The sequence below is a fragment of the Protopterus annectens genome, chromosome 1.part1 (assembly GCF_019279795.1).
Source record: "Protopterus annectens isolate FY-2018-M chromosome 1.part1, PAN1.0, whole genome shotgun sequence".
Classification (NCBI taxonomy): domain Eukaryota; kingdom Metazoa; phylum Chordata; order Ceratodontiformes; family Protopteridae; genus Protopterus; species Protopterus annectens.
In genome coordinates this window covers 1,472,690,699-1,472,717,336 of record NC_056726.1, presented here as the reverse complement: position 1 = coordinate 1,472,717,336, position 26,638 = coordinate 1,472,690,699, and the positions used below count along the sequence as shown (strand labels likewise).

At 40.8% G+C, this 26,638-nt stretch overlaps 1 protein-coding gene across 1 annotated transcript in view; it reads left to right on the top strand.

Moving 5' to 3' along the window:
- Positions 1–26,638, top strand: part of LCK (LCK proto-oncogene, Src family tyrosine kinase) — a 1,055,366-nt gene that overhangs the window by 724,938 nt on the left and 303,790 nt on the right. The window contains exon 9 of the mRNA XM_044082478.1: positions 12,343–12,522. Coding sequence (XP_043938413.1) covers positions 12,343–12,522 — 180 coding nt within the window. The remainder of the gene's footprint in view (positions 1–12,342; positions 12,523–26,638) is intronic.

Sequence of the window (26,638 nt, the reverse complement as noted above, 5' to 3'; positions counted from 1 at the left end):
TGAGTGCCAGTTGACTGTCCAAAGGTGAGGGCCAGCTGTTCTGGGCAAAGGTGAGTGCCAGTTGTTATGGTCATAGGTGGGTGCTAGTTGTTATGATCATAGGTGAGGGCCAGTTGCTATGGTCTACTTGGACTTCATCAAGGCTCGAGACGTTGTTTCATGGCAGTATCTGCTAAGAAGACTGAAGGGGTTAGCACTGGCTGAGACTGCAGAAATGGATTGTGGTATAGTGGAAAGGTAGGGCACAGAGGGTTGTGGTGAGAGGGACAATATCTGGAGTAAAAGAAAGAGACACGTGAGATACTAAAAAGGTCAGTCCTAGCACCACTGGTCTTCAGTGTGTTCATTTCAGACATATCTGAGGGAAAAGAGAACAAATTAAACTCTTTTCTTGTAATGCAAAGTTAGGTGGAGAATGGGGAAGGAGTCTAAGAGAGGATCTAAAACAGCTGATGATGAGGGCAGAAAGGTGGTAGTTAATGATCAGTGTATAAAAATGTAAAGTACCCCACTGGGAACTCAACAACCCTGCTTTGGATTATCAGCTGTAAACAATGGCAAATGAGGAGGAAACCTATTTGGGTGTGTTGGTCACACACGCACTGGACCACAGTTGCAGCACGAGATGGCACTGGCAACAGCAAACATAATGTTGGGGTGTCTCTTCAGGGCAGTATACTGCAGAAAGGAGTCGATAATGCTTCCACTGTACCAGACCACACACTGAATGCTCCATGCAGTCCTGGAGAACAAGCAAAGAAAGAGGTAACAGATTACAATAAGAAAGTTCATACGATTGGCTGAGATAAAGGAGAGTGGACATGACCAGAATCTAGATTACCTAGAGCTCTTTTCTCTTGACATTATTAGAAAAAGAGTGATATGATACTGATGAATAAGACCACGTCAGGAAGATTTGAAGATGTGATCCTGTTTGGGAAGGACGTGGAATTTGTGAAATGTGGCACATGGCATAGGTAACATATTGTAGGGACTAGTTAATCCCTGGATCTGCAAAAGTACTTGCACTTCGTAACATGGATGAGTGTAGACCCATGAAGAGCATACACCTATTCACTGCAGTGGACGGACTGAGGTTGGCAGTGCCATGAGAAGTAATACTGCAAAGCCATCTGTGTGTATGTGTGAGTGTGTACATATGTGTTTGTGTGTCTGTGTGGATGTGATTGTGTGCAGAGGTATGACTGCAGCTGCCTGACTATCATTGGGTATGACTGAATGTGTGTCTGTGTGTGCTTGCAGGCATGCGCATGTGTGTATGTATGCATGTGCATCTGTGAGTGTTTCTGTGTGTGTGTGTGTGTGTGTGTGTGTGTGTGTGTGTGTGTGTGTGTGTGTGTGTGTTTGTGCATGAGTGTCAGTATGTGTGCATATGTGCATGTGCTCCTACACGTGTATGTCTGTATATATGTCTGCACGTGTGTGTGTGGATATGTGTGTCTGTATATGTGTGTGTGTGTGTCTGTGCATGTTTAAATGTGTGTGTGTGTGTGTGTGTGTGTGTGTGTGTATGTGTGCTTGCAGGCATGCGCATGTGTGTGTATGTATGTATGTGCATCTGTGAGTGTTTGTGTGTGTGTGTGTGTGTGTGTGTGTGTGTGTGTGTGTGTGTGCGCGCGCATCGGTGTTAGTATGTGTGCATATGTGCATGTGCTCCTGCACATGCGTATGTGTTTATATGTGTCTGCACGTGTGTGTGGCTACGTGTGTGTGTACACATGTTTAAATGTGTGTGTGTGTGCGTGTGTGCGTGTGAGTGTGTGTGTGTGTGTGTGTGAGTGTGTGTGTGTGCGCGCGCGTGTGGTGTGTATGTGTGAGTATGTACGATTTAATTCATGCGTGCCTGTTTGAAGGTATCTGTGCAGCTCTATTGCATGCGTCAGTAGAGGGAGCTCTAGCGCAGTTACGTCTAACAGTGTTGAATTCCGAGACACGTTAATGAATCTCTGTTGAGCTCTTGCTTACTGCAGGTTTTTTGCTTCTCTGAATTGCAGGTTATCACTACTGCACTAGTAGATACTATGGAAATGCCCAAATAGCACTGCCAGCAATATATTTTCTGAATCCTGGCCAGTGTTATTACATAAAACTTTAGGGATCTTATCTAATCAGGCCTCAATTCACAGGAATCAGTGTCTTTATAGGTGGAGTGGGCAATCTATGAAATGATTCATCAGTAGTGCAGTGGACATTGTAAAGTTCAATGCAGGGAAATTAATACAAAAATGTAGAATAACGTGATATACTAAGCAAAAATCATATTAAAGTATGATTACACTGTGGTGCCAAGTATCACTTATGGACTCATTTAAAAACGGGGGAATTCTCTTTGTAAATGTCATAAGAGGGAGGAAGGTCAGAACAGACACAGTAAAACAAGCAGTGATATCTTTGAAGCATGTAGTAAAGAATTATGGTAAGAAGAAAAAGAAGACAGTTTAAAGACGTCAAAGCAATGCTTTATAAATCATTTGTCTGATTACTATAATTGAAATATGTTACCAAAAATATACATTTCATTTTTATTATTATGATACCAGGGTTTGTATTGTATCTCACTTTGTATCTGATTTATTTATTTTGTTTAACATTTGTTTACTGGGAAAGTCAGACATGGAACAAAGCCAATTTTCATCGGAGGCCCAGGGAGGAACACTCCAGACACGTCTTTATAACATGGGAGGAAACTGGAGTACCCAGAGAAAACCCACATGAATGCAGGGAGGACAGGCAGACTCTGCACAGAAGGCACCCCAGCAGAGAATCAAACCAGAGAACCTCTTGCTGTGAGGTGACAATGCAACCACTGCACCACTGTGCCATCAATGCTGTCAGTATTAATATCCTATGTATAATTGTCAACAACATATATATTGTGACCACTTATTCGCTCAGGTCATGGCTGAAAAGGATCCCAGGAGCAGACTAATTACACAATAAAAAAATAAATAAAAGATACTTTATATTTTACTAAAATAGATTTGAAGACCAAAATGAGTTGAGCAAAAAGAAAATTCAATTTAAAGAGTAAGCAAATGGAAGTGAAAGAAAATTTAAAAAAGTAGCAAAATAAATTCTTATTAATTAAAGTATTTAATGTTAATAGTATAAAAAGTTTTGGTAGAAGATGAGGTGATTAAAATAGGTCAAGCAACGAAAAGTTGACCTATGTTTACCACAGGATGTGAGATTTTCATAAACACAAATATGGAACAGCTCTGATTTTTCAGTGGATGGATGATCTCAAATCCCTACTTAATGAATAATTTACAGGGGCTGTGATTTTTTTGAAAAAATTAGCAATTTCAAGTGCTAATATATTCATTACCCATCTTGGTAGACTACCAATGTTAGCATTAAGTACACAATGGGAAAATTATAGGTAATAGTTTCTGATACCCTCATTACTCATAAAGCAAGGACTATAAAATACTAGGCCAGGTGTAATAAAAAAATATTGGTGAATGTGATTGTAATACTGATTTATTAAGTGGATGGAAGAAAAAAGGAAGAAATATAGAAGACTTTGACATACAGTTAGGAAATGACATATTGTGAGCCCATAGCTTAAAAACTCTGGGTACACCTTTACTCAAGGGGAGTCTTTGATTTTAGAAATGAATGATATCTAGCAGAAAGGATGATTGTATGCATAGGTTTTCTTTTTAGGTTCATAGGTCAGTACTAGGCTAACTGCCATTGTGGGCCATTTTAAGCCTAGTCAATTATCCCAAGTGAGTATTAAACCTTGTACCTTGTGTGTGTAAGGCAAACAGCTTAACCATTATGCCAACCTCCCACCTATTTTTCTGATCAGAAAGCAAGGACTGTTAATTCGGATCTCAGTTCAGAGAGTGAAGGACTATCCTAGAAGCATACCTTGCAGCTGTCCAGATTTTTGCCTCATATTTTTGGTCTGTTTCTCATAAAACTTGTGGTTTTCTGGCAAATCGCTGAGAATTGAAGTAATTAAATAATAACATATGTTTGAGTTTCAGACTTCATATCATTCAGAAAATCCATGCTGATACAAATCCTGTTATTTTAGCGACTTTCTCAGTTTATAAGACCAATATTTATAATCTGTCCCTATTTTTGGGCCTTTGTTCTCCCATTATTTTAGGCTTTGTCCAGATTTCTTGTGGTCAGAAGTCGAAAGGTGTGATTAGAAAGGTAGATGGCAAATATGTTCAGAAGGAAATTAAACAATACTTGCATTAGGTCTGGGTAAATAAGTTAGTTTTGCAAAAGTTTTATGCCATTTGACATCCCATGTGACGTCCTATAACCCCTAACGCCCTGATCCTTGGTGGCTTCAACTACCCCACCATAGTATGGGTGAACTATTCTAGCACTAATGCTCCTTGACTTCACCAATTCTAATGCACTAGGCCAGCTTGTCTCATCCGCCACAAGGGGAGATAACATTTTGGACTTGGTTTTCACCAACATGGGTAACTGCTGCACCACTCCCATAGAATGCCCTTCCCTGGTTAGATCAGATCATCGGACTGCCTCATTCGAAGTTTCTATCCCACCCCTCCATGCAAAATCAAGCTAAAAATCTTCTCAAAAGCTGACTACAACTACCTAAAGGAGGCTTTCTGTAGCTTAACCCCTCCCCCAAGGATGCAGACAACTATGCTGAACAGTACGCCAGTGCCGTTTACAAGCACCTGTCTCATCAGGTGGGTGGCCAACTGGCTCACTGACAGGACCCTAAAAGTCAAAATAGGCACCTCCACCTCCGATAGCAGACCTGCCACTAGTGGAGTACACCAGGGATCTGCCTGGGACCCCTACTGTTTGGTATCTATTTCTCAGAGATACAGGCGAAGACAAAAGGCCTGTGGCTGACTAAGTTTGCCGATGACTGTAAGTTGAGTGCTGTCATTGACTCCCCAAATGGTGTTAACATACTGCAAGAGGGTCTCACAGCAACTAATGACTGGTGCCAAAGTCATGGCCTTAAGCTAAATGCAAAACAAAATGTATCATCCCACCATTCGGCAAAAACATGATCCCTACTGATTACCACATCAATGGCAACCCCCTAAGCACACGACCTGTGGTGAGAGACCTGGGCACTCAGGTTGATAACAACCTCACATTCAACCATCATGTAGCTGCAGTGGTCAGAAAAGCCTTTTACTTGGTTCATCTCATAAGTAAAGGGATTGCATCCAGAAAAAAGGAGGTTATTACCTCTTTGTACTCCTCCCTCATTAGACCAATAATTGAGTATAACACCCCGTTTGAAATGTACCTCTCCAAACATCTGCACCAACTGAAAAGGCCACTGAAATACTTCACAAAAAGAATGCATGGCCTCCAACACCTGTCCTATGCAGATAGGCCGAAATCAATATCACTCTACTCGGTATCGTACAGATTGCTCAAGGGTGATCTGTGTCTCACCTACAAGGCAATCTCGGACCCTGCCCTACTACAGATGCTCCATACCCATAAGTCTAATTCCTCATGCACTACCTGCTCAAAAGGCCTGAACCTAATATGTGACATTAACAAAACCTGCTGGAGAAACAGGTTTGTCTCCCAGAGGCTGCCCCATCTCTGGAATAGACTTCCCATAAACGTCAAACAGAGCACCTCGTTGACCATATGATCGTAGTGCAACCTTGATGAGTGGATGGGAAACCACAGATTAGTCCCAAGGGTTCCACCTGTGTCCCTCACTGACAGGGGCAATAGGTTCTGACTGCGTTTTCCTTTTTGGGTATAAACTCTTGGCTAGGCTTGAAAGGGCCCCAGGGCCATTAGCCTAGTAACCTCCTATTATCCTACTATCCTAGGGGAATCATATGGAAACAACAATTAAATAATAGAAGTGACATGTGAAGGCAATTAGATGAAAATATGACAAGTATTACAGCTCTTTATTATAACAACAATATGCTGTAGAAGAAACTGGTTTAAGGCATGGAGGTTTATGGGAAAACTGACATTCTACGAGGACAAAAGTAAATGATAGAACATTATAATTGGCAGCTTCCATCAGTATTGTAGAAGAAAGATAAATCTTCTGTTGTTTTAGCTTTATAAGATAATTAAAAATGATGAAGTTCTACTAGGGAACATTGTTTTGTATTTGATATATAATGCAAACTGGATATGGTAGAAAAATGTTTAAGGGAAGAGTTTGGGGAGACTATCCCCATGTTAAAATTGAAGGATTGTTGTTCTGCAAATTATTAGCCTCAGGCAGAGGGAAGAACAAATATATAACAAGTGAAAAAGATATTTTTTAAACATATTATCCCAGAGCACATAGTCAGTGCTATGATTAATTTAAAATGCTTTCAAACCGATCAGTAAAGCTGTTAATTAATATGTGCCCTGAATATGTGGTAAAGGAATACAGGTGAAGTATTTAGTGGAAGAAATAAACTAGGGAATTACGAGTAGGTGAATCACTATTTATGAATTGAAATGTGTTTATACAGCTTGAATGAAGAGGAAACAAGGGCTTTGTTGTTGGGAAAGACAACAGAAATATGACAATGGGTAAAAATGTAGCAGACAAGCAGACAAGAATTATGGCAGTTTTTTTAATTAATTTGTAGATATCAGAAGCTTATGCTTCAGTTAATTACTAGGTGTTATAGAAACTATTACAGGACTACTGCTTTGAGCACAAATTTAGGAGTTGAGTGAAATGAATATATATTATTACACATTTAAAACCACTAGTCACATAAGATATTATGAATGGATAGGAAAGGGAGTTAATGAGGCTGTGTTTTGGGCTGGAACTCATTAGAGCATGAAATTGCATGTTGACTTACAGAGAATATAGACAAATGAGGATCAGATTTTTTCCAATAATTTGGTGACATACAGATGTTGTAGTACAGATGAAAAGTGTATGGATATAACAGAGTTTGGACTAAAGATATTAAGATTTCAATTAAAAATAACCAAACACAACTCAAACAAGCAATTTAAGGATCCACACTATAAGCTCCGTACCTCCACAGAAAATAAATGACCAAGGTACTTATGAACACACTTTATTCCAACCACATATAAAGTTAAGCACTTTTGTCTCACATCAAAAATAGAGACTTCTTCAAAACTAAATTTTTCTACCCATAAGCACCTCTTTTATAATGGATACCATTTGTACTCTGATCGATTAATTGAATAACTGATGGGTTACAAATATAGTAAACAAAGTTATCCACACCACTACATAAACTGACTGCTTAAAAATATTGAACATATTTGATGGAAATATGTGAATTGTAAAAACCATAAAAATGCTACGTTACATCAAGACCTCTCTTTTTTAACACAGGAGCCAAAGGTATACACTCATTGATATCTGGTGGTGTATCAGAATTTAGTTTTATAAACCAAAAAGTTTCTCTTAACTCTAAATGGAACTTGTTGTTTGAACACAATACTACACATTATGACAGTATTTTTACTAAGGTAGAAAATAACGTTTCCATTAACTTAAAACACAAGGAACACAAGTTAAAAAGAGATAATCAGGATTATCTTAAAAGAGTATACCCCTTTCCTAAGTCTTATTATAACCTGAACCAGGATGACCATATAGTTTTAGACCTTAGTATTCATGAGAGGGAAGAGGAGGTTTACTGGGAAGCTAGAGAACATTTTCAACAGGATTTTAGTATTAATAATAGAAATTAATACAATTCTGATTACCCACCCCTTAGGAGATCTGAACAGCTTTATAATAAGAATAGACAGCAGAATTTTTTATTGCAGCACCAGCACACAACCTACCAGAGGGGCAGGGTGAGGGTGATAGCATGGCAGCATTAGTTGAAGTAATACATTTTGGCCACCACCCTTCCAATGACAATCGTACTTCAGTGGACAACAATGGTATTTTTAATTCATATTGTGGTTTTGATATTTTCAATTACACTTCTCTAGACATTGATGAGACTTTTCTTACATTATTTACAAAAGGTTTTAAATGTGTACCCTCAGTTAAGGGTTACATGTTAAAAAATCGAACATTTGAAACATTGAACTGCATATGGTCGAGACCATATGGTCGATGTTTCAAAACATCGATCTTTTAACATGTCTAAAAGTAAAAGAAAGAAATTAGTTAGAAGACTGTAATACAGGGGGTAAGCCCCCGTGCACTCCCCATGCGAGGGGGCAAGCCCCCCCACTCCCCTACTTAAATATACCAACTCCGAGATCGCACTACTCTAAGAATACAGCGTGGAACCAGATGTTTTCCTATTCCCTGCTGTAGCGAGATATCGGAGTTCGTATATTTAAGTAGGAGGGTGTGGGGGTGCAGGGGGGCTTGCCCTCCTGCATTACAGTCTTCTAACTAATTTCTTTCTTTTACTTTTAGACATGTTAGAAGATTGATGTTGTGAAACATCAACCATATGGTCTCGACCATATGCAGTTCGATGTTTCAAACGTTCGTTCATTTAACATGTAACCCAGTTAAGGTAAGTGCAGTGGATACTATTATAGAACTTAAGTTATTCACACGGAAGTTGAATTTTAAATTAATGTTTAAAGAAAAAATTGCTGACGGAGGTATCCATACAACTAACAAAAAACTTAAAAGGAAGAGTTGTTTTAATCCCTCCTACATCCTATGATTCATGCATTTGAGAATGTGTGTGCAGCAGAGATGCATTCAACACTTGTTAATAGACATCACGTCAAGAACAAAAAATCATTTAATTTAACAAGAAATTAATATAATTTAATGCAAAACTTAAGAAGGAACAATGCCATCAGGATCATGAAGCCCGACAAGGGTGGTGGAATTGTCATTTTTGACAAACTAGTCTATGCAAATTCTCTTTCAGATGTATTTGCAGATGAGTCAAATTATCATACTTCTTCAAGAAATTAGGTTTTTATAGCACTCATGAAAGGGGTTATCTCTGAAGAACTTTTCAATTTCTTAGAGTAGAACACCTGTTCATTCCAGTGGCATTTGAAATACTGGAAGTCCACAAGAATTTAGAAGAACCACCATTCAGGATTATTATTTCAGCTAAGGGAAGCCCAACACACCCTCTACGTGTCTTTATTGACAGGTTGTTTAAAGGGGTACTTGACCCAGCACACTATTTGTTAAAAAAACTCTTGTGATTTTTTTGACGAAAATCAACCAAATGTGGTATTCAAGTGACTGCTGTTTTTCCACAGTCGATGTGGTGGATCTATTTACATCCATTCCACATGACAAGGCCCTTGAATTATTTTATGAGGCAGCAAGGACTTTGACAAATTTTAACAAAACATTACTTAATTTTGTCATTATGGGGTTGGAGTTCATTCTTAAAAATCATTTCTTCACATTTAAAGGAAAACATTATAAACAATTGAAAGGTGTGGCAATGGGAGCAAGTTGTGTCTCATTGTATGCCAACATGCTCCAATATGCATGGGAAGTTAAACATGTTTTTAAATCTGAATTCCCTACAAAATGATTCACATATCTACGATTTTTAGATGATGTGTTTATCATATGGAAGGAGTCAGATAAGCAACCAGTAGTGTTTGTAGAGTACCTCAATAACGTATGTTCATACTTTAAATTTACTTCTACAACTTCTGACATGTCCATTAATTACTTGAACATAGCAGTTTTGAAAAGACAGGCACTAGATGTCTTCAGTTCAAAGATATATAGGAAACATACATTCTCCAATGATTACCTAAGCTATAAAAGCTGTCACCCTAAATTCACTAAGTGTAATATTTTTAAAGGGCAACTTGTCAAGGCAGCACATATGTGCTTGGATACCACTAGTTTTCACCAAGAGATGGAAATTATCACAAATGTGTTTAAAGATAGAGGGTACCCCAATAATGCACTTGAATCCATTAGGGCTCAGATCTTGGATGGGTGGAGAACCAAATTTAAGCCTCTGTTAGGTGAAATGAATCTGGGAGGTACTTTAAATAATGTAAGAACAATTCTCAACACAGTAACAGTATGGCAATAACATTTGGTCCAGGGGAAAAGGACGTGCGAGCAATTATAACTAGAAACTGGACAATTTTTAAGGGTAACCCTAACGTTCTTAAAATTCTTAGGAGTGAGCCAAATTGTGTTTATAAGATGGGGAGGAACTTAAAATCAATATTTGAACACCCTGTCAAACTTAGTTCTTTACTCGATAAAGGCACTACCAAGTGTGGGATGTGCAGGCAATGCTCTTACATCCTAGACTCCAATAATATAATATTAAAGGAAAATGGTTATAAGGTCAGCTTGATGAAAGGAAATTGCAACACAAAGGGTATAGTGTACACCTCAGTCTGTCAGACTTGTGACAGCTATTAGATAGGTAAGACAGAAAGAAAACTCAAAACAAAAATCTATGAACATCTGTATGCAATATCTAGGGGTAATGTTAATAATTCATTGTACAAACATTTTGTACAGTGTCAGGACTTTACCAGATTCAAACTTGGGATCTTGGAAAAAGTTTTACCAAATGCTAGAGGAGGGTGGTGGGAGCTCCGTTTAGAGTTAAGAGAACTTTTTGGATTATAAAACTAAATTCTGACACACCACCAGGTATCAATAAATGTATACCTTTGGCTCCTATGCTAAAAAAGAGAGCTCTTGATGTAACATAGCATTTTTATGATTTTTTACAATTTACATATTTTCAACAAATATTTTCAATATTTTTAAGCAGTCAGTTTATGTAGTGGTGTGGACAACTTTGTTTATCGTATTTGTAACCCATCAATTATTCAATTAATTAATTACAGTACAGATGGTATCCACTATAAAAGAGGTGCTTAAGGGTAGAAGAATTTAGTTCTGAAGAAGTCTCTATTTTTGATGAGTGAGTTGAAAGCACTTAACTTTAAATGTGGTTGGAATAAAGTGTGTTCATAAGTACTTTGGTCATTTATTTTCTGTGGAGGTATGGTGCTTATGGTGTGGATACAATAAATTGCTTGTCTGAGTTGGTTTTGGTCGATTTTACTGGCAATTTTACCTGCGTAGTTTTGTTTTTCAATTAAAAATAAAAAAGTAAGGGTCTGAAGGATGAAAAGGATATAACTAGCAGTCCCTTTTCAAAATATTGCATTAATATTCTTAGAATGTAGTTTGGGTCTGATGTTGTATGAAACAGATTTTGCTAAGAATAAAAATAAAAAAAACATGTAAAAGAAATAGAGTATGTGTTTCCAAAAAGTATATTTGTCTAAAAGTGTTTCATTAGGTATAGGAGCTTATTGACGTAATTTTTATAAATATATTTATCTGTGCATATATATATATATATATATATATATATATATATATATATATATATATATATATATATATATATATACACTTATTTATATATAAAATGCAAAGAGCTGGATGTCAGGCTGTTAGATATTTTTCTGATTGCTTTGTATAATAGAAAAGTTAAAAGTTGATCTGTTCAATATTTTTTCTTACTGTTTTGCAGATATATGCTAATCCCTATAAAACATATTGTTCCATATGGAAAACATTAAAACTGGAACTTTAAAATTTGAGTTTAGATATGATACAATAAATACTTCTATTTGTTTTGTTTACTATTCATCTCAACACTAGATGATACATAATGTTTCAAAAACTAGGTTAGATGTTTGGGTTACATGACAATTTGTTGAAATACAATGAAATACAAAAAATAGGAAAACTTATATGACAAATAGAGGAATGTGCTACAAAACAACAGAATGTTGCAGGTAAGGAATTCAACACTACTTACAACAGATATATAACATGCATTAGAATACTTAAAACTGAGATGGAACGGATGAGGTACTTTAAGGGAAGCTGTGCACTGGCTTTTAAAATGAACTGAAGAAACGTGATCATTGTGGATTTTTTTAAATTGTTTTTTTTGGAAAATGCTATTAAAGGACAGCTACTATTTAAGGCTAAACAAAAGAAGGGTAGAATGTAGACAAGGATAATCCTAGGAGTATATGTTTTTATACTGTAAAAGATTTTGGAATTTTTGAAAGAGACCTGGGTACATTGGATTAAGCAGTCTAGAAAGCACATTTTCAACACCTAAATATGAATGTTATTTGTTATGCACTCTTTGAGGTTGAAATGTCAAATTGTGCTCAGTTTGATATCATTTTGTTTTATGGTATTTGAATTATATGACTGGACTAATAATGAAATACTTCTGAGGAATTTTTAGAATCCAAAAGGCAATGTTAGGACTGGCTACAGATAAATGTATGTGCTGCAGTAAAATCTATACATGTTTGCTGCATTAGATGTAGTTCTCATAAAAGGTTTTATATTTTATGTTCTAACAGGATACTACAATGGTCACTCAAAGGTAGCAATTAAGAGCCTGAAACAAGGATCCATGTCCCCACATGCTTTTCTCGCTGAAGCAAACCTCATGAAGAACCTTCAGCATGACAAACTGGTCCGGCTTCATGCAGTAGTAACCCAAGAACCCATCTTTATCATCACAGAATACATGGAAAAGGGTAAGGATTTATCAAATATCTTGATATGACTTCATCTTAAATTCTGCCTCAGCCACAGTCATGCTGTACCTCAAACACGCAGCCTCAGTCATGCTCTACCTCACACATGTAGCCTCAGTCATGATGTACCTCACACATGCAGCCTCAGTCATGCTGTACCTCACACACGCAGCCTCAGTCATGCTGTACCTCACACACGCAGCCTCGGTCATGCTGTACCTCACACACGCAGCCTCGGTCATGCTGTACCTCAAACACGCAGCCTCAGTCATGCTGTACCTCACACACGCAGCCTCAGTCATGCTGTACCTCACACACGCAGCCTCGGTCATGCTGTACCTCACACATGCAGCCTCAGTCATGCTGTACCTCACACACGCAGCCTCAGTCATGCTGTACCTCACACACGCAGCCTCAGTCATGCTGTACCTCACACACGCAGCCTCGGTCATGCTGTACCTCACACATGCAGCCTCAGTCATGCTGTACCTCACACATGCAGCCTCAGTCATGCTGTACCTCACACACGCAGCCTCAGTCATGCTGTACCTCACACACGCAGCCTCAGTCATGCTGTACCTCACACACTCAGCCTCGGTCATGCTGTACCTCACACATGCAGCCTCAGTCATGCTGTACCTCACACACGCAGCCTCAGTCATGCTGTACCTCACACACGCAGCTTCAGTCATGCTGTACCTCACACACACAGCCTCAGTCATGCTGTACCTCATGCACGCAGCCTCAGTCATGCTGTACCTCACACACGCAGCCTCAGTCATGATGTACCTCACACACGCAGCCTCATTCATGATGTAACTCACACACGCAGCCTCTGGGGAATTACTGCTGCAACCTATTTACTCTGCACATTACTGCATTCTCACCACAGTTGTACACTTGTGCCTGCTCAAATGGGGCACCCAAACATTTGGAGAGACCCTATGAACTGTTGCAAGAGGTGCAGTCACTTTCACATAGTAAGTCCTGTCTTAAATGCTGTTGTTTTTACTTTACAAGTTCATACATGAGTGTTGTATGTAACTCTATCTCAGAAGTCTGTGGTCACAGTTGTAACATTGTAACATTGTATTCTACATTGTTACTTTTCATTTGGTTTATTCTAAGCATGTACCCAAATGTACATACTGTGAACATTCTTAGAGTTTGCTTTTTATTTTGAAAAAACATACAAGTAAAAGGAAAACAGCTGTTCATATGTTATGTTTCACTCCAGATCCATATCATCCTTACAGTGATACTATCTAGGTTCGTAGGTTCAAAGCTGGTTGCTAGGCTGTTGACATAAGAACTATTTGAAGCCTAGCCAAGCTAACCCCTAATTTACCAAAATGTTGCTGACATGTATCAATATCCAAACAAGTGTTACTGTTGCAGTACAGTCTTGTACACATCAAGCGTTTACAGACAACCCCTTTCCATTAGGGACATAGGTGCCAAATCAGTGGGTAAATTTGCAATTTTCCATCCATTGGTCCAATTTACATTTAAATAAGGTTAGGGATGAGATTTGCTTCACATGGATAGGAAACCTGTTCCATAGAAGGGGTAAATCATTAAGAGACACACCTGTCCCCCTAACATGTCTTGATTATGTTGCAGATGAGGTTTATGTCCTTAGATCAAGTATTTCTGATGCTAATTGTTTTGCAGATGTGCAATAGATCCATCAGTGTGAGAAAAGAGGAGGCCTTCTAGGCTAGATGTAGATAGCAATGCAGCAGTCTATAAAAGATTGAGTCCAGGTTTAGGACTTGTTGTTTACTCTTGCTTCATTTTTATGTGGAACCTCTGTCGTCTCTAAAGGTGTTGCAAGTGCCTCATCAGGTACATACTGATAGGTGCATTCTACTTGATGATTGGTCTGATGAGAGCTGAGTACAGTAAAGCAATGACCTCCTTGGACCTGGATGCCATGTCCTTTCTTATAAGTTGTGCAGTGTAGAATGATGTTTTCACTGCAGTGAATACAAGGTGGTCAAAGGTCAGGTTAGTGTCAATATGCATTACCAGATTCCTGAACACTGGGTCTTCTTTTTGGGGGTGTACTATTGATGTAATAATTTCCAGGGATGTCTGTCTTTTCAAAGGTGCTACTATGCATTTTTTTTTACATTGAGTGTTGGTCTATGGCTTTGGAACCAGTTCTTCACCTGTGTCTTTTGGAGATTTAGTGACTGCTCCTACTTTATAAATATCTGCAGACTTTGTAAGCCAGAAATGTTTGATGTTTGTCTTGACTTCGTAGAGGTACATGCCAAAAAAAGAGAGATTCCCAAGCACTGATCCCTGTTGGACTCCACAAGTGATTTGCCTGTTTCTGGAGGTAGATTTCCTTAAACTGACTTCTCATGTCCCGTCAGTGAGGCAGCTGTCCTTCCATTGGGTGACATAATGGCTTTATGACTAATTTTGTAAGTTTATCTACAATTCCTGAGTGAGGTACACTGTGTTGAATATCTTAGCCAGGTCAAGGTAGACAGTACGCACTGTTTTGCCCTCATCTATAGCTTTAGTGACCCTCTCGAAGAAGTCCACAAGTTTAAGTAGGCATGACCTGCCTTGACAAAACTGAACTTAGTAGGGTCCTATGTCATTGTTCATGAGGTCTATGATAATTATTTCCATGACCTTGCATATGAGACTAGTTAGACTTATGGGTCTGTTGTTTCCTGGGTCTGTTGAAGGTCTCCCTTGTGTAAAGGGATAACCATTGCAATCTGATATTTGTCAGGCATGAATCCTGCCTGGAGGCTGTTGCTAAATAGAGATTCTAATAGGCATGACTGGTCATGTTCCATTCTATTCAGGAGACTTCCCTGCATAGTTTAACAGAAGCATATCGGCATCAAGCAGGAAAGGAAATTAAACCAGAAGTAGATAAAAATCAGGCAGCAACTGAATGTGCCAAAAAACAAAAGAAAGAATATAAGGTGAAGGATCAGATGAGAAGGCAAGACATGTGGAAAATGCATAAATATAATTACAAGTATAGAAAACTCTTGGAACAACCTCATGTTGATCAGGATCGAATGCAGGAATGGTTAAGAAGAGGTGAATTTAAGCCAAAAGTCGAAAAGTTAATATTGGCGGCCCAAGATAGTGGACTATGAACGCATTGGTTTACAAAGTCCACTGAACATGTGGGAGAAACAGTCATAAAATACCAGGGTTTGCAGGCAGAAATGCAGGCAATGTGGAAGAAGGATACCCATACAGCTCCAATAATAGTAGGAGCATTGGGCCTTATAAAAAATAATTTACAATTGTATTTAGATACGTTACCGATACATGTAACTCCATACGAACTTGACATGGAGTCATTACTGAGCACATTGCAGGTGCTGCAAAGAGGACTTCTGGCTAACATCAAAGATTGAAACAATACTAATTTCATAAACTTTAATCATCCTTTGACTTAGGAATGGGGTCCATTCCCATCATGGTATTAGAAACCCAAAAGACCTGGAGAAATTAAAAAAAGAGGTATCCTGAGGGATTATCTGGGCCCATTAAAGCAGTTTTCTTGGCCTTAGAGAGTGATCTGCTTCCTGGTGATAATTGGTAGAGAAATGGCAGAGGGCATTTCCTGGGGGGTAATGGGGGGGTAAAGTTGGAGCTAATTTTATTGGTCAGCAGATTTACTGTATATTCTGGCTCTATGTAGGTGGTTCAATTCACTATTAATTTGGACATTGTTGGGTGTTGCCTTTAAGGTTACAGGCATAAATAAAGAAAGCCTTATGATTGCCCTTAGATGTGGAGGCTATTTTCATCTCAAATTTGTCTTTTGTAGATTTGATTAGACCCCTGAGTTGCTAGTTCTTAGTAATGAGGGCATTTTCACCTTGCTGGGCAACCTCTTCCTGTTTTTGGACATGATTTTCTTTCTTTTGTTAAACAACCAATTTATACTGCAATTCCCCTAGGACAGTTTGTTTTTGGAGGTTGTCCTATTATTTCAGATAGGTACAGCTGTCTCTGTATAGCTATATATTGTACAGGGTTAGTGTGAACAGTTCTGCGTAAGCAGCTGTGATATGTTGGTTGGGGGGTTTGAGTTTTGTTAGACTGTTGCTTAGGAGGAGGTAGTTAACCCTGGAATAGTTTTTAAATGTTCCAAGATTAGATGGAGTCCTGGGCTTAAATCTTTTTTCAAAGGATACAACTTTGTGGTCCAACATGACCAATGAGGACTTTATACTAGGGGAAGTACATTGTTCCTCCACATTTGTAAAGACCATTTCAATGATATTTGCAATCCTGATGGGCAGACAGATTAGATGTTCAAGGGTGTTTGTGTTAACAAAGTCCTGGAATATCTGGGTCTGCATGTTTGAGGGTGTGTATGATTCTCAGTTAATGTTGGGGCAGTTAAAGTCAGCCATGAATATTGTGTTGGATTAAATGAAGAGTGTTTCTACTACTTTCAAGAACTTGTTATGGGATTCCTCTGGCTTAGAGGAAGGCCTAATGCTTGCAAGAGATATGGTATGAGACTTCACTTGTGGGCCTTTATTCATTTTATATTTTGTTGCCCACTAGATCTATAGTCTATTTTGAGAGAAGACATGATGTGTGACTGAAGAACATTTGCCCAGAGCATCAGGAAAATACATTTTTCTTCTCTTTTTGATACTTGCAGTTGGTAAATAAGATAAGGTTGTGAGCTGAAGCTGTCATTCCATTTCACTGTTGCCGTATTCCTTAAAATAGTGATCCCCTGCCAAGGGTGGCCTGATGTCCGACCAGTATACCAAAGCCTTTAGGTTGCTTTAAGGTATGCCTTACATCACACATCTTCTCTCCATGTATAACATAGGGCATAAAGGTGACCTCTGAATGTACCATCCTCAGAACAACTTTGCTGCCAGTCCAAACTCCATCTTTTGATCATCAGTCTGAATGCCCATTTTGTTTACTGGTACACCAAGCCACTTTCAGATAAATGCCCTGTTGGGGTTTTTGCTCTTAAAATTATTATTTTGTTTGCTGCTTGCAGGGTTCCTGCCATCCAGAAAGGGATAGTGTCAGTGCGGGAGACAGATTCCCCATAAAGATCGTCACAAGCAGTGCTTACTTTGTCTCGGTGCTTCCCATGACCATGCATCCTTTCCAATTTGTCAGGCTTTCATTCCAAAGACTTTCCATAGTCAGTTTTCCTCTTTAGCCCTGTACTTAGAGAACCAACATCTTAAACGTTTAATGAAAGACACCATGGAAGGAACTTCCCACTCTGAGCGTCAGCTGTCCATGAAGAAGAAAACCAAGAAGTCTAGGTCCAGTTCTTCTGCCGTGCCACCTCTGCTGGACTTCTCTTCTGAGGTTAGTGAAAGCCTGGAGGATCACCCGGATCCTCTGTTGGATTCCTCTGCCATCTTTGGAGGCCTTGCAGATGTCCACTGCAGATGTTCAGGTTGAACCATGGCTGATAATTTCTGAAGGGCATAGGGGTGCTCCTCAGATTTTGGTTAGAGAGGAAGTTCTGACTATGATTATTGAATGCTGTCCGGGGTCTGAGCCTTCTAAGGTTTTTAAGGTGGACATCTTTTTTAAAAAGAAACAGAAAACAAAGCATGTTTCTACAACACCTAAGGACCCTCAGAGTGAATGGCAGAATTTCACTCAGGGGTTGTTTAATGCCCTTATGGCTTTGAAGGTGGTGCTGCGGTAGCATTGTCACCTCACAGTAAGACGTTGTCCTGTTTGATTCTCAGTTAGAGCGTCTTCTGTGTGGAGACATGCGTGAATGGGCATACCTTCATTGAAGGTTGTGCATCAGGGCCGGCAACTCGGCATGTAAAAATCTACTGCCAATCATTAGCGGACCGGAGTTCCGCTGTGGTGACCCCTAACTGGGAAAAAGCCGAAAGACACAAGATGGCTTTGAAACCTCCTCAAGGAGTTTCTGTTCCTGCTCCCCCTTGGTCCTCCACTTCCCTTAAAAGGCCTAGGGAACAGGATACTTTTGAGGAAGAGGTGGATTCAGCTGAAGCATCCCCTTGCTTATTTATCCCAGATTCCTTCTTTAGTCTATTATTCTGAGGAACAAGAGTCTATTAGTCCCGACACCCGCTTTTGAAGAGATTTCTTTTGGGGACACATTTTCCAGAATGCTGTAATTTTTTAAATGGCACTGTTCCCCAGTTTCTGAGGGTCAGAAAAAGTCTTATGAGCTCCTGCAAATGGGCTGTTTTAGACCTGCTGTTCTTCCTGTTTGGACTGCCTTGTTGGATGCGTTTTCTACTGCATCTCCCAGCCCCCACCTCCAGCTCCCACCTCCAAAAAACCTGATAGGTTTTATAGGGTGCATGAGGACTGCACATTTCTCTCTATATATATCTTTCTGCTGACCCCTCTGCAGTGTCTATGGCTTCTGGCAAGCCATCTCAGGTACTACCTTCTTCTAATTTACTTCCTTCTGATAAAGACAGCACAACTATGCAAAGACGAGGTAAGAAGGTTTATACCTCTGCTACCCCGGCTTTTAGGGCTGTCAGTTATCAGACCCACATGTCCAGATGTCCAGATATATTTTGTCTCTTCTTTCTCAGGCCTGTCAGGTATTTTTTGATCTCTCTGATTCTGTAGGGAAATGTTCTGTTCTTTCCTTGTTAGGGACAACTTTTTCTCAGGAAGCTTGCCATAAGTGTAGCTATGATGCAGCAGATGCTTCTTCTAGAGATGCTGTTTTGGTTCTGTGTTGAGGAGATATTCCTGGCTTCAGCTTCAGCCTTTGCCTGATGACATTAAGTATAAATTGATAGATTCTCTTCTGGACAACAAACAGTTGGTGTAGCTGCTGCTGATTTGTTTAAGTCTCTTCAAGATAAGGGCAAGGTCTTGCAGGAACATTAACATGTTTTTGTTTGTCCTGAGCCTAACTTTCAAAGAACCTAGCCTAATAAACTGACCTTTGTAACAGCCTAACCCTCCTCCCAAGGGTAAAAAGGGTGAAAAATAGGCTCCTCCTGCTGTAGCTACCCAGACTATTGTGACACAGTGTAGTATTCGGGCTGGTAATGTGGTTGTTGTACTGTAGGGGCGCTGTGGGGAGTTCAGCATGTACTGTTGGTTCTGTATTCTCTGGTAACTTGTTGGTTCTGGTGGATGTATGACTTGCAGAAGTTGTGTGAAGAAGCATGGGTGCGCACCTGGAGGCTCTTAATAAAGAAAGGCCTTACAACTCTATAAACCGTGTGGTCTCATTCCTTACCACGATATAACATATTGGCGACGAGAGGATGGGATGCCTCCGAGTCCGCTGCGAGTAAACTGGTGGGCTGCAGTTCATGTCGGATGACGAAGAGACGGGGCCTACTGGAGTGATGTCTGGTTCCATGTTGGGGTCACTGGTTGCATACGACTGTCAGACACAGACCTGGGAGGAGTATTGTGAAGTGTTGGAACATTTTTTTGAGGCAAACCAGATAATGGAAGCGGGTCGGAAGCGAGCCATATTGCTAAGCTCGGTGGGCAGTAAGACGTACAGTCTGATGAGGAACTTATTGAGTCCTGATAAACCGGGGGACAAATCGTTCACAGAGTTGACGAGTTTACTTCAGTCACATTATAACCCGAAGCCGAGTGCAATAGTCCAGAGGTTCAAGTTAAATTCAAGGACTAGAATGGCTAATGAAACGGTAATGGAGTATGTCGCAGTGTTGAGGGAACTGGCACAACATTGTGATTATGGGGACAGACTGACCGAAATGCTACGAGATAGGCTCGTATGTGGCATTGCAGACGACCGCATACAACGTAGACTGTTAGCGGAGCCTGACTTGTCGTTTGAAAAGGCTTTGAAGTTGGCACAGGCCATAGAGACAGCGACTAAAGACATTTGTGATTTACAACAGAAAGCCACGGAAGGGGTTGGAAGCAGGAGTGCGACCCCACTGCCAGTGCATAAAGTGGTCTTGGAGCATAAATCACAAGGGAAGTCTGGTCAGTATGCTTGTTACAGGTGTGGAGGTGAACATTTGTCACGGAACTGTCGTTTTTTAACTGTAAAATGTCATGCTTGCGGGAAGAAGGGCCATGTAAAGAAAATGTGCCGCTCAATACCCTCTGGGGATCAGCCGAAAAAGGGGGAGGAAAAAAGCAGTATGATGGAAAGGAAGGGAAACCGAAAAAATAAACGGCAGTATGCACACCACATGCGTGAAGTTACAGATCAACCAACCAGGGGAGCCGAAGAAGTGTTCACAATGTTTAATGTGAAAGAGGCCAGGTGGGAAAGAGTTGATCCCATTAAAACCCAGTTGGACTTGAATGGTAAAATGGTACAGTTTGAAGTGGATACGGGGTGTAGTGTCACAGTTCTGTCAAAGGCTGAGTATGGGAAGTTATGGCCCAGAGAAACTCTGAAGCTGCAGGACTGTTCAGTGACTTTGAAAACCTACACGGGTGAAATAGTTCCCACGTTGGGAATGGTGAAAATGAAGGTAAAATATAAAGACCAAGTCAAAGAGTTGGCAGTCATGGTGGTAGCAGGTAAGGGACCAAACCTGCTAGGCCTAGTGTGGTTAAAGGAGCTAAACATGGACTGCCTACAGCTCCATAAGGTAGAACAGCCAGGCCTGACCTTGCAAGAGGTGCTAGAGAATAATGAAGAAGTATTCAAAGAGGAACTGGGGACCTGGAGGGGTCCACCAGCAAAGATACACGTGAAAGAAAACGTAACGCCAAGATTTTACAAACCCCGTCCTGTACCATATGCGATGAAGAAGAAAGTTGAGTTTGAGTTAGAGAGACTCACTAAGCAAGGTATAATTGAACCAGTAAAGTTTGCGGAATGGGCCGCACCAATTGTTCCAGTGTTAAAGCCAGATGGTACTGTACGCATTTGTGGTGACTACAAGTTAACAGTGAACCAAGTCTCGAAGCTGGAGCAGTATCCTTTGCCAAAGGTGGAGGATGTGTTTGAAAAACTGTCGGGAGGTGAAAGGTTTAGTAAACTAGACCTCAGTCAGGCATATCAACAAGTAGTGCTGGAAGAAGGGTCAAAGACGTATGTTACCCTTAACACACACAAAGGTTTGTTCCAAGTCAATCGTTTACCTTTTGGGGTTTCCTCGAGTCCAGCTATTTTCCAGAGAATAATGGAGGGACTAGTGGCAGGAATTCCAAAGGTAGCTGTGCATTTAGATGATATCCTGTTGATGGGTAGGAACATTCAAGAGCATCTGGAGACGCTGAATGAGGTGCTGAGTCGACTGCGAGAGGCAGGTCTAAGGGTGAAACGGAGTAAATGTGCTTTCATGGCAAAGGAAGCAGAATTCCTGGGCTACAAGGTGGATGCATCAGGCCTACACCCCCTGCCAAATAAAGTGGAAGCCATTCAACAGGCACCAGCACCCACCAATGTTACAGAACTGAAAGCCTATTTAGGCTTACTTAACTATTATAACAGGTTCCTGCCAAATCTGTCAACACTGTTAGCTCCTTTACATAAGTTATTAAGGAAGGAGGCTCAGTGGTCGTGGAAAAAGGAACAGGACAGAGCATTTGAACAGTCAAAGGAACTAATGCAATCTTCAGAGGTTTTGGTGCACTACGATAGTCACAAGGACTTAATTTTGTCATGTGATGCCTCACCCTATGGATTAGGGGCTGTGTTGGCACACTGGATGCCAGATGGACAAGAGAGACCCATTGGGTTCATGTCAAGAACTTTGACACCAGCGGAGTCAAACTATTCCCAGTTAGATAAAGAGGGTTTGGCTGTGATGTTTGGAATCAAGCAATTTCACAAATACCTCTATGGGAGGAAGTTTACTATTTACACTGATCATAAGCCTTTGTTGTCATTATTCAACGAGATGAAAGCAGTACCGCAGATGGTTTCTCCTCGCATTCAGAGATGGGCTGTAACGTTGAGAGCTTATGAATACGAGATTGTTTATAAGCCTGGAAAACACCATAGTAATGCAGACGCATTAAGTCGTTTGCCAATGCCAGGGCCTATCCAAGAGGAGGAAGCGGAGGACCGAGTTTTGATGATGGAGGACATAACGTTGGTGTCTGCTAAGGAACTGAGAGTTTGGACACACAAAGACCCGGTGCTTGCTAGAGTGTTTCAGTGGGTCCAGCAAGGCTGGCCAGTTCAACAAACGGATCCAGTTTTTCGACCTTATGAGGTGAGAAAAACAGAGCTGAGTGTGCAAGATGGATGCGTATTGTGGGGGGCACGAGTGATAATTCCGTCCCCAGGAAGACAGGCACTTTTACAGCAGTTACACCAAGGTCATGTGGGCATTACCCGAATGAAGGCCTTAGCCCGAAGTTATTTCTGGTGGCCCAAGTTGGATCACGAGATTGAAGTCGTTGTGAATGAGTGTAAAACATGTCAACAACATCGCAACTTGCCGGTGGCGGCGCCACTACATCCATGGGAGTGGCCGAGTAGACCTTGGCAGAGACTTCATATAGATTATGCAGGACCATTCATGGGGGCCATGTTTTTGATAATCATGGATGCTCATTCGAAATGGATGGATGCCTATCAAGTCAAGACACCCACTTCTCTCGTTACTATTGAATGCTTGAGGAGGAGTTTCAGTAGTCAAGGACTGCCTGAGACTATTGTATCCGATAATGCTTCATGTTTCACGAGTGAAGAGTTCAAGGGTTTTCTGAGAAAAAATGGAATCGTACATATCACATCAGCACCCTACCATGCAGCTACAAATGGTTGTGCTGAAAGAGCTGTTCAGACTTTTAAAGCCATGATGAAAAAGTCTGGGGAAGGAAGTTTAGCAGCAAAAGTATCAAGGGTGTTATTCAACTACCGTATTACACCACAATCTACCACGGGTTTGTCACCTGCCGAGATGTTGCAAGGACGTAGATTGAGATCCACGCTGGATCTAGTGTATCCAAATGTCCGAGCTAAGGTGGAGGGGACCCAGTGGAGGCAAAAAGAATGTCATGATAGACGACAGAGAGAGCGAAGTTTTCTGGAAGGAGATGCAGTGATGACGCGAAATTTCAGTTATGGACCTAAGTGGATTCCAGGGTTCATTGTCAAGAGTACAGGTCCATTATCGTACCAGGTGAGATTGAATGGAGATTTCTTGGTAAAGAGACATGTAGACCAAATTCTACGAAGCGAACAGAAGAAGGAAGCCATGGAACTGCTAGCCTCAGAACTACCGTTCAGTTCGGAACCAGGGCTCGCAGTGGCAGGAGGATCGCAAATCGAGGGAGACCGCCAGAACGTGGAAGGAGAGGTTTCTGAAGATCCAACCGTTCCAGGGAAGGACACACCGATACCTGAAGTGGTAAAAGTGACACCGGAGTCACCTAAGGTGGTACCACTGCGCTGTTCTAAGCGTGTGCTGGTTAAACCTAGTTACTTGAAGGACTATCAATGTTAACAAAAGTGCATGTATAGATTACCAGCCTTAAAAAAATAGTAGATGGTATGGTAACCAGTTAATAACTAGCCTGTCATATACAAGTAAATGATTAAATGCATTATGGAACTTGTTCCCTAGTTTTGCTTATGTAAGACAGTATGTCTTAGCTTAAAAGGGGAGGAATGTAGTATTCGGGCTGGTAATGTGGTTGTTGTACTGTAGGGGCGCTGTGGGGAATTCAGCATGTACTGTTGGTTCTGTATTCTCTGGTAACTTGTTGGTTCTGGTGGATGTATGACTTGCAGAAGTTGTGTGAAGAAGCATGGGTGCGCACCTGGAGGCTCTTAATAAAGAAAGGCCTTACAACTCTATAAACCGTGTGGTCTCCTTCCTTACCACGATATAACACACAGAAGTATCCTTTTCCTGACAAACCAGGTGCTGCCTATCCTGTTCTTCTCAGCCACATTCCTCTTTCTCTTTATTTTTCCCTATCCCTTCTGGTTTGATTAAATATTACTCAGGATTCTGGGTTCTAATCATTATCCATCTAGGGTATTTCATGGTCTGGATATCTCTTCCCCCTTTCATGAGCATTTCTCAGCCCCCTCTTGAACAGTTGGCTGTCTTTCCAGAGGTGTATCTGGATCTTTTGACTCAGGGAACTATTCAGGAAGTTCCACTTTCCTAAAGGGGGAAGGGATTTTACTCCAGAATAATTTTAGTTCCCAGGAAAGAGGGCACTTGGAGACCCATTCCGGACTTCTCTCACCTAAACACCTTTCTGAAGGTCCCTTCCTTTTGAATGTTGTCCCTTCAGACCTTGTTCCATCTGCTGCTTCCTCAGGCTTTTCTACTGTCTTTTCTACTGTCTCTGGACATCAAGGACGCTTATATTCATATACCTATTCATCCCTTTTTCAGGATGTTCTTATGTTTTTCTATTGCTTCCTGGCATATTCAGTTGTCTGCTTTGCCCTTTGGCCTTTCTACTGTCCCAGGGGTATTAACAAATGCCTCGCTCCTGTGATTTCTGCTTGTAACTAAGGGGATACAAGTCTTTCCCTATTTGGATGACCTCCTGTTTCAGGCATTCCCTCCAGAGATTTTACTGCAGAATCTTCACTTTGCCATTTGCCACCTGCAAAGCCTAGGGCTGACAATAAATTTCAAAACATTAATTTATTTTTGGTGTTGTTCTCTATGGGTGCTGCAACAGGTGTTTTTGTTATAAATTTCCAAAAGTCCTTTCTGACTCGTTCTCAGGATCATGTATTTCTGGGGTGCAGGATCCACACTATTCCAATGCTGGCACCCCTGTCTCCTCCCAAGGCAATAACTCTCATTTCCCTTTTTTCAATCCTTTCTTCCTCTGGCTTCACATAACAGCCAGGGAATTTCTGAGAGCTCTAGGGTTTATGACCTCTACCATTCCTATGCTCCCTTTTGCCAAGCTCCACATGAGAAAAGTTCAGTGGTTTCTAAAGTCAGTTTATCTTCAGCATTCTCATCTCCTCGACTTCTTAGCGCCTCTTCTTCCATGTCTGAAGCTGGAACTTCAGTGGTGGATTCAGCAGGTGGCTCTCGATCCAGGGATCCCTTTTCAACCCTCTTTCCTCTCACAGGTTCATAGTAGGCTATCAGCACTAGGGCCTATACAAACCTAACCATAACAATTCCCTGGATAATTCTTGCCTCAATATTTACTTCCCTGGACCCCTGTCTAGCAGGGCAACTGACGTGATCCCTGGGGTGAATTTCCTATCTCCCATCCAATCGTCAAGGTTGCTTTTGAAGAGCACCAAGGAGGTGCTCTGTTTGACATGTATGGGCAGTCTGTTCCAGAGCATGGGGAGTCTCTGGGTCAGGAACCTATCTCTCCAGCATGTTTTGTTCATTGTGATGACAAGGTTTAGATCCCTGGAGTGTGTGGATTGAGATTTCTTTAAGTGGAGCATGTCTAACAGCTCAGGGTTTTACAAGACCTTGTATGTTAAGCAGAGATCGCCTCTGAGTAGACGATATGCCACAGAGTATAGCTAGACGGTCAGTATAGGGCATCTGCTTTAGGCCTGTGATTCTTTTAGTGAGGTATTTCTGCAGCCTTTCCAGCTCTTGCAGATGTCTTGTGAGGTACATACCAAATGGTGCATTGTACTCTATAATGGATCTAATGAGGGATGAGTACAATGGGACAATAACCTCCTTTTTTCTGGATGAAAAGCCCTTAGTGATGAGGTGTGCCACATAAAAGGATTTCCTGACTGTTGTGGTGATGTGGTTATCGAAGGTGAGACCACTGTCCACCTGTGTCCCTAAGTCTCTCATCACACTTTCGGTGTTTAGTGTATTGCCACCTATGTGGTAATTCATGGGTACATGTTTATTCCCAAAGGGGATAACTATATATTTCTTGGGATTAAGCTTGCGCCCATGGGTCTGGCACTAAGCATCTGTTTCTGTAAGGCCCTTTTGTAGAATATCCACATCATTTGGGGATTTAATAATGGCTCCCAGTTTGCAGTCATCTGCAAAGTTTGTTAACCAGAGTCCCTTAATGTTGGTCTGTACTTCAGAGAAGTAGATGCCAAACAAAAGCGGTCTCAGGACTGAACCCTGAGGTACTCCACTTGTCACTTGTCTGGAGCTAGATTTGGAGTTGGCTACTTTTACAGTTTGGGTTCTGTCAGTAAGCCAGTTGGCAACCCATCAAGTAATGTAGGGATTTATAC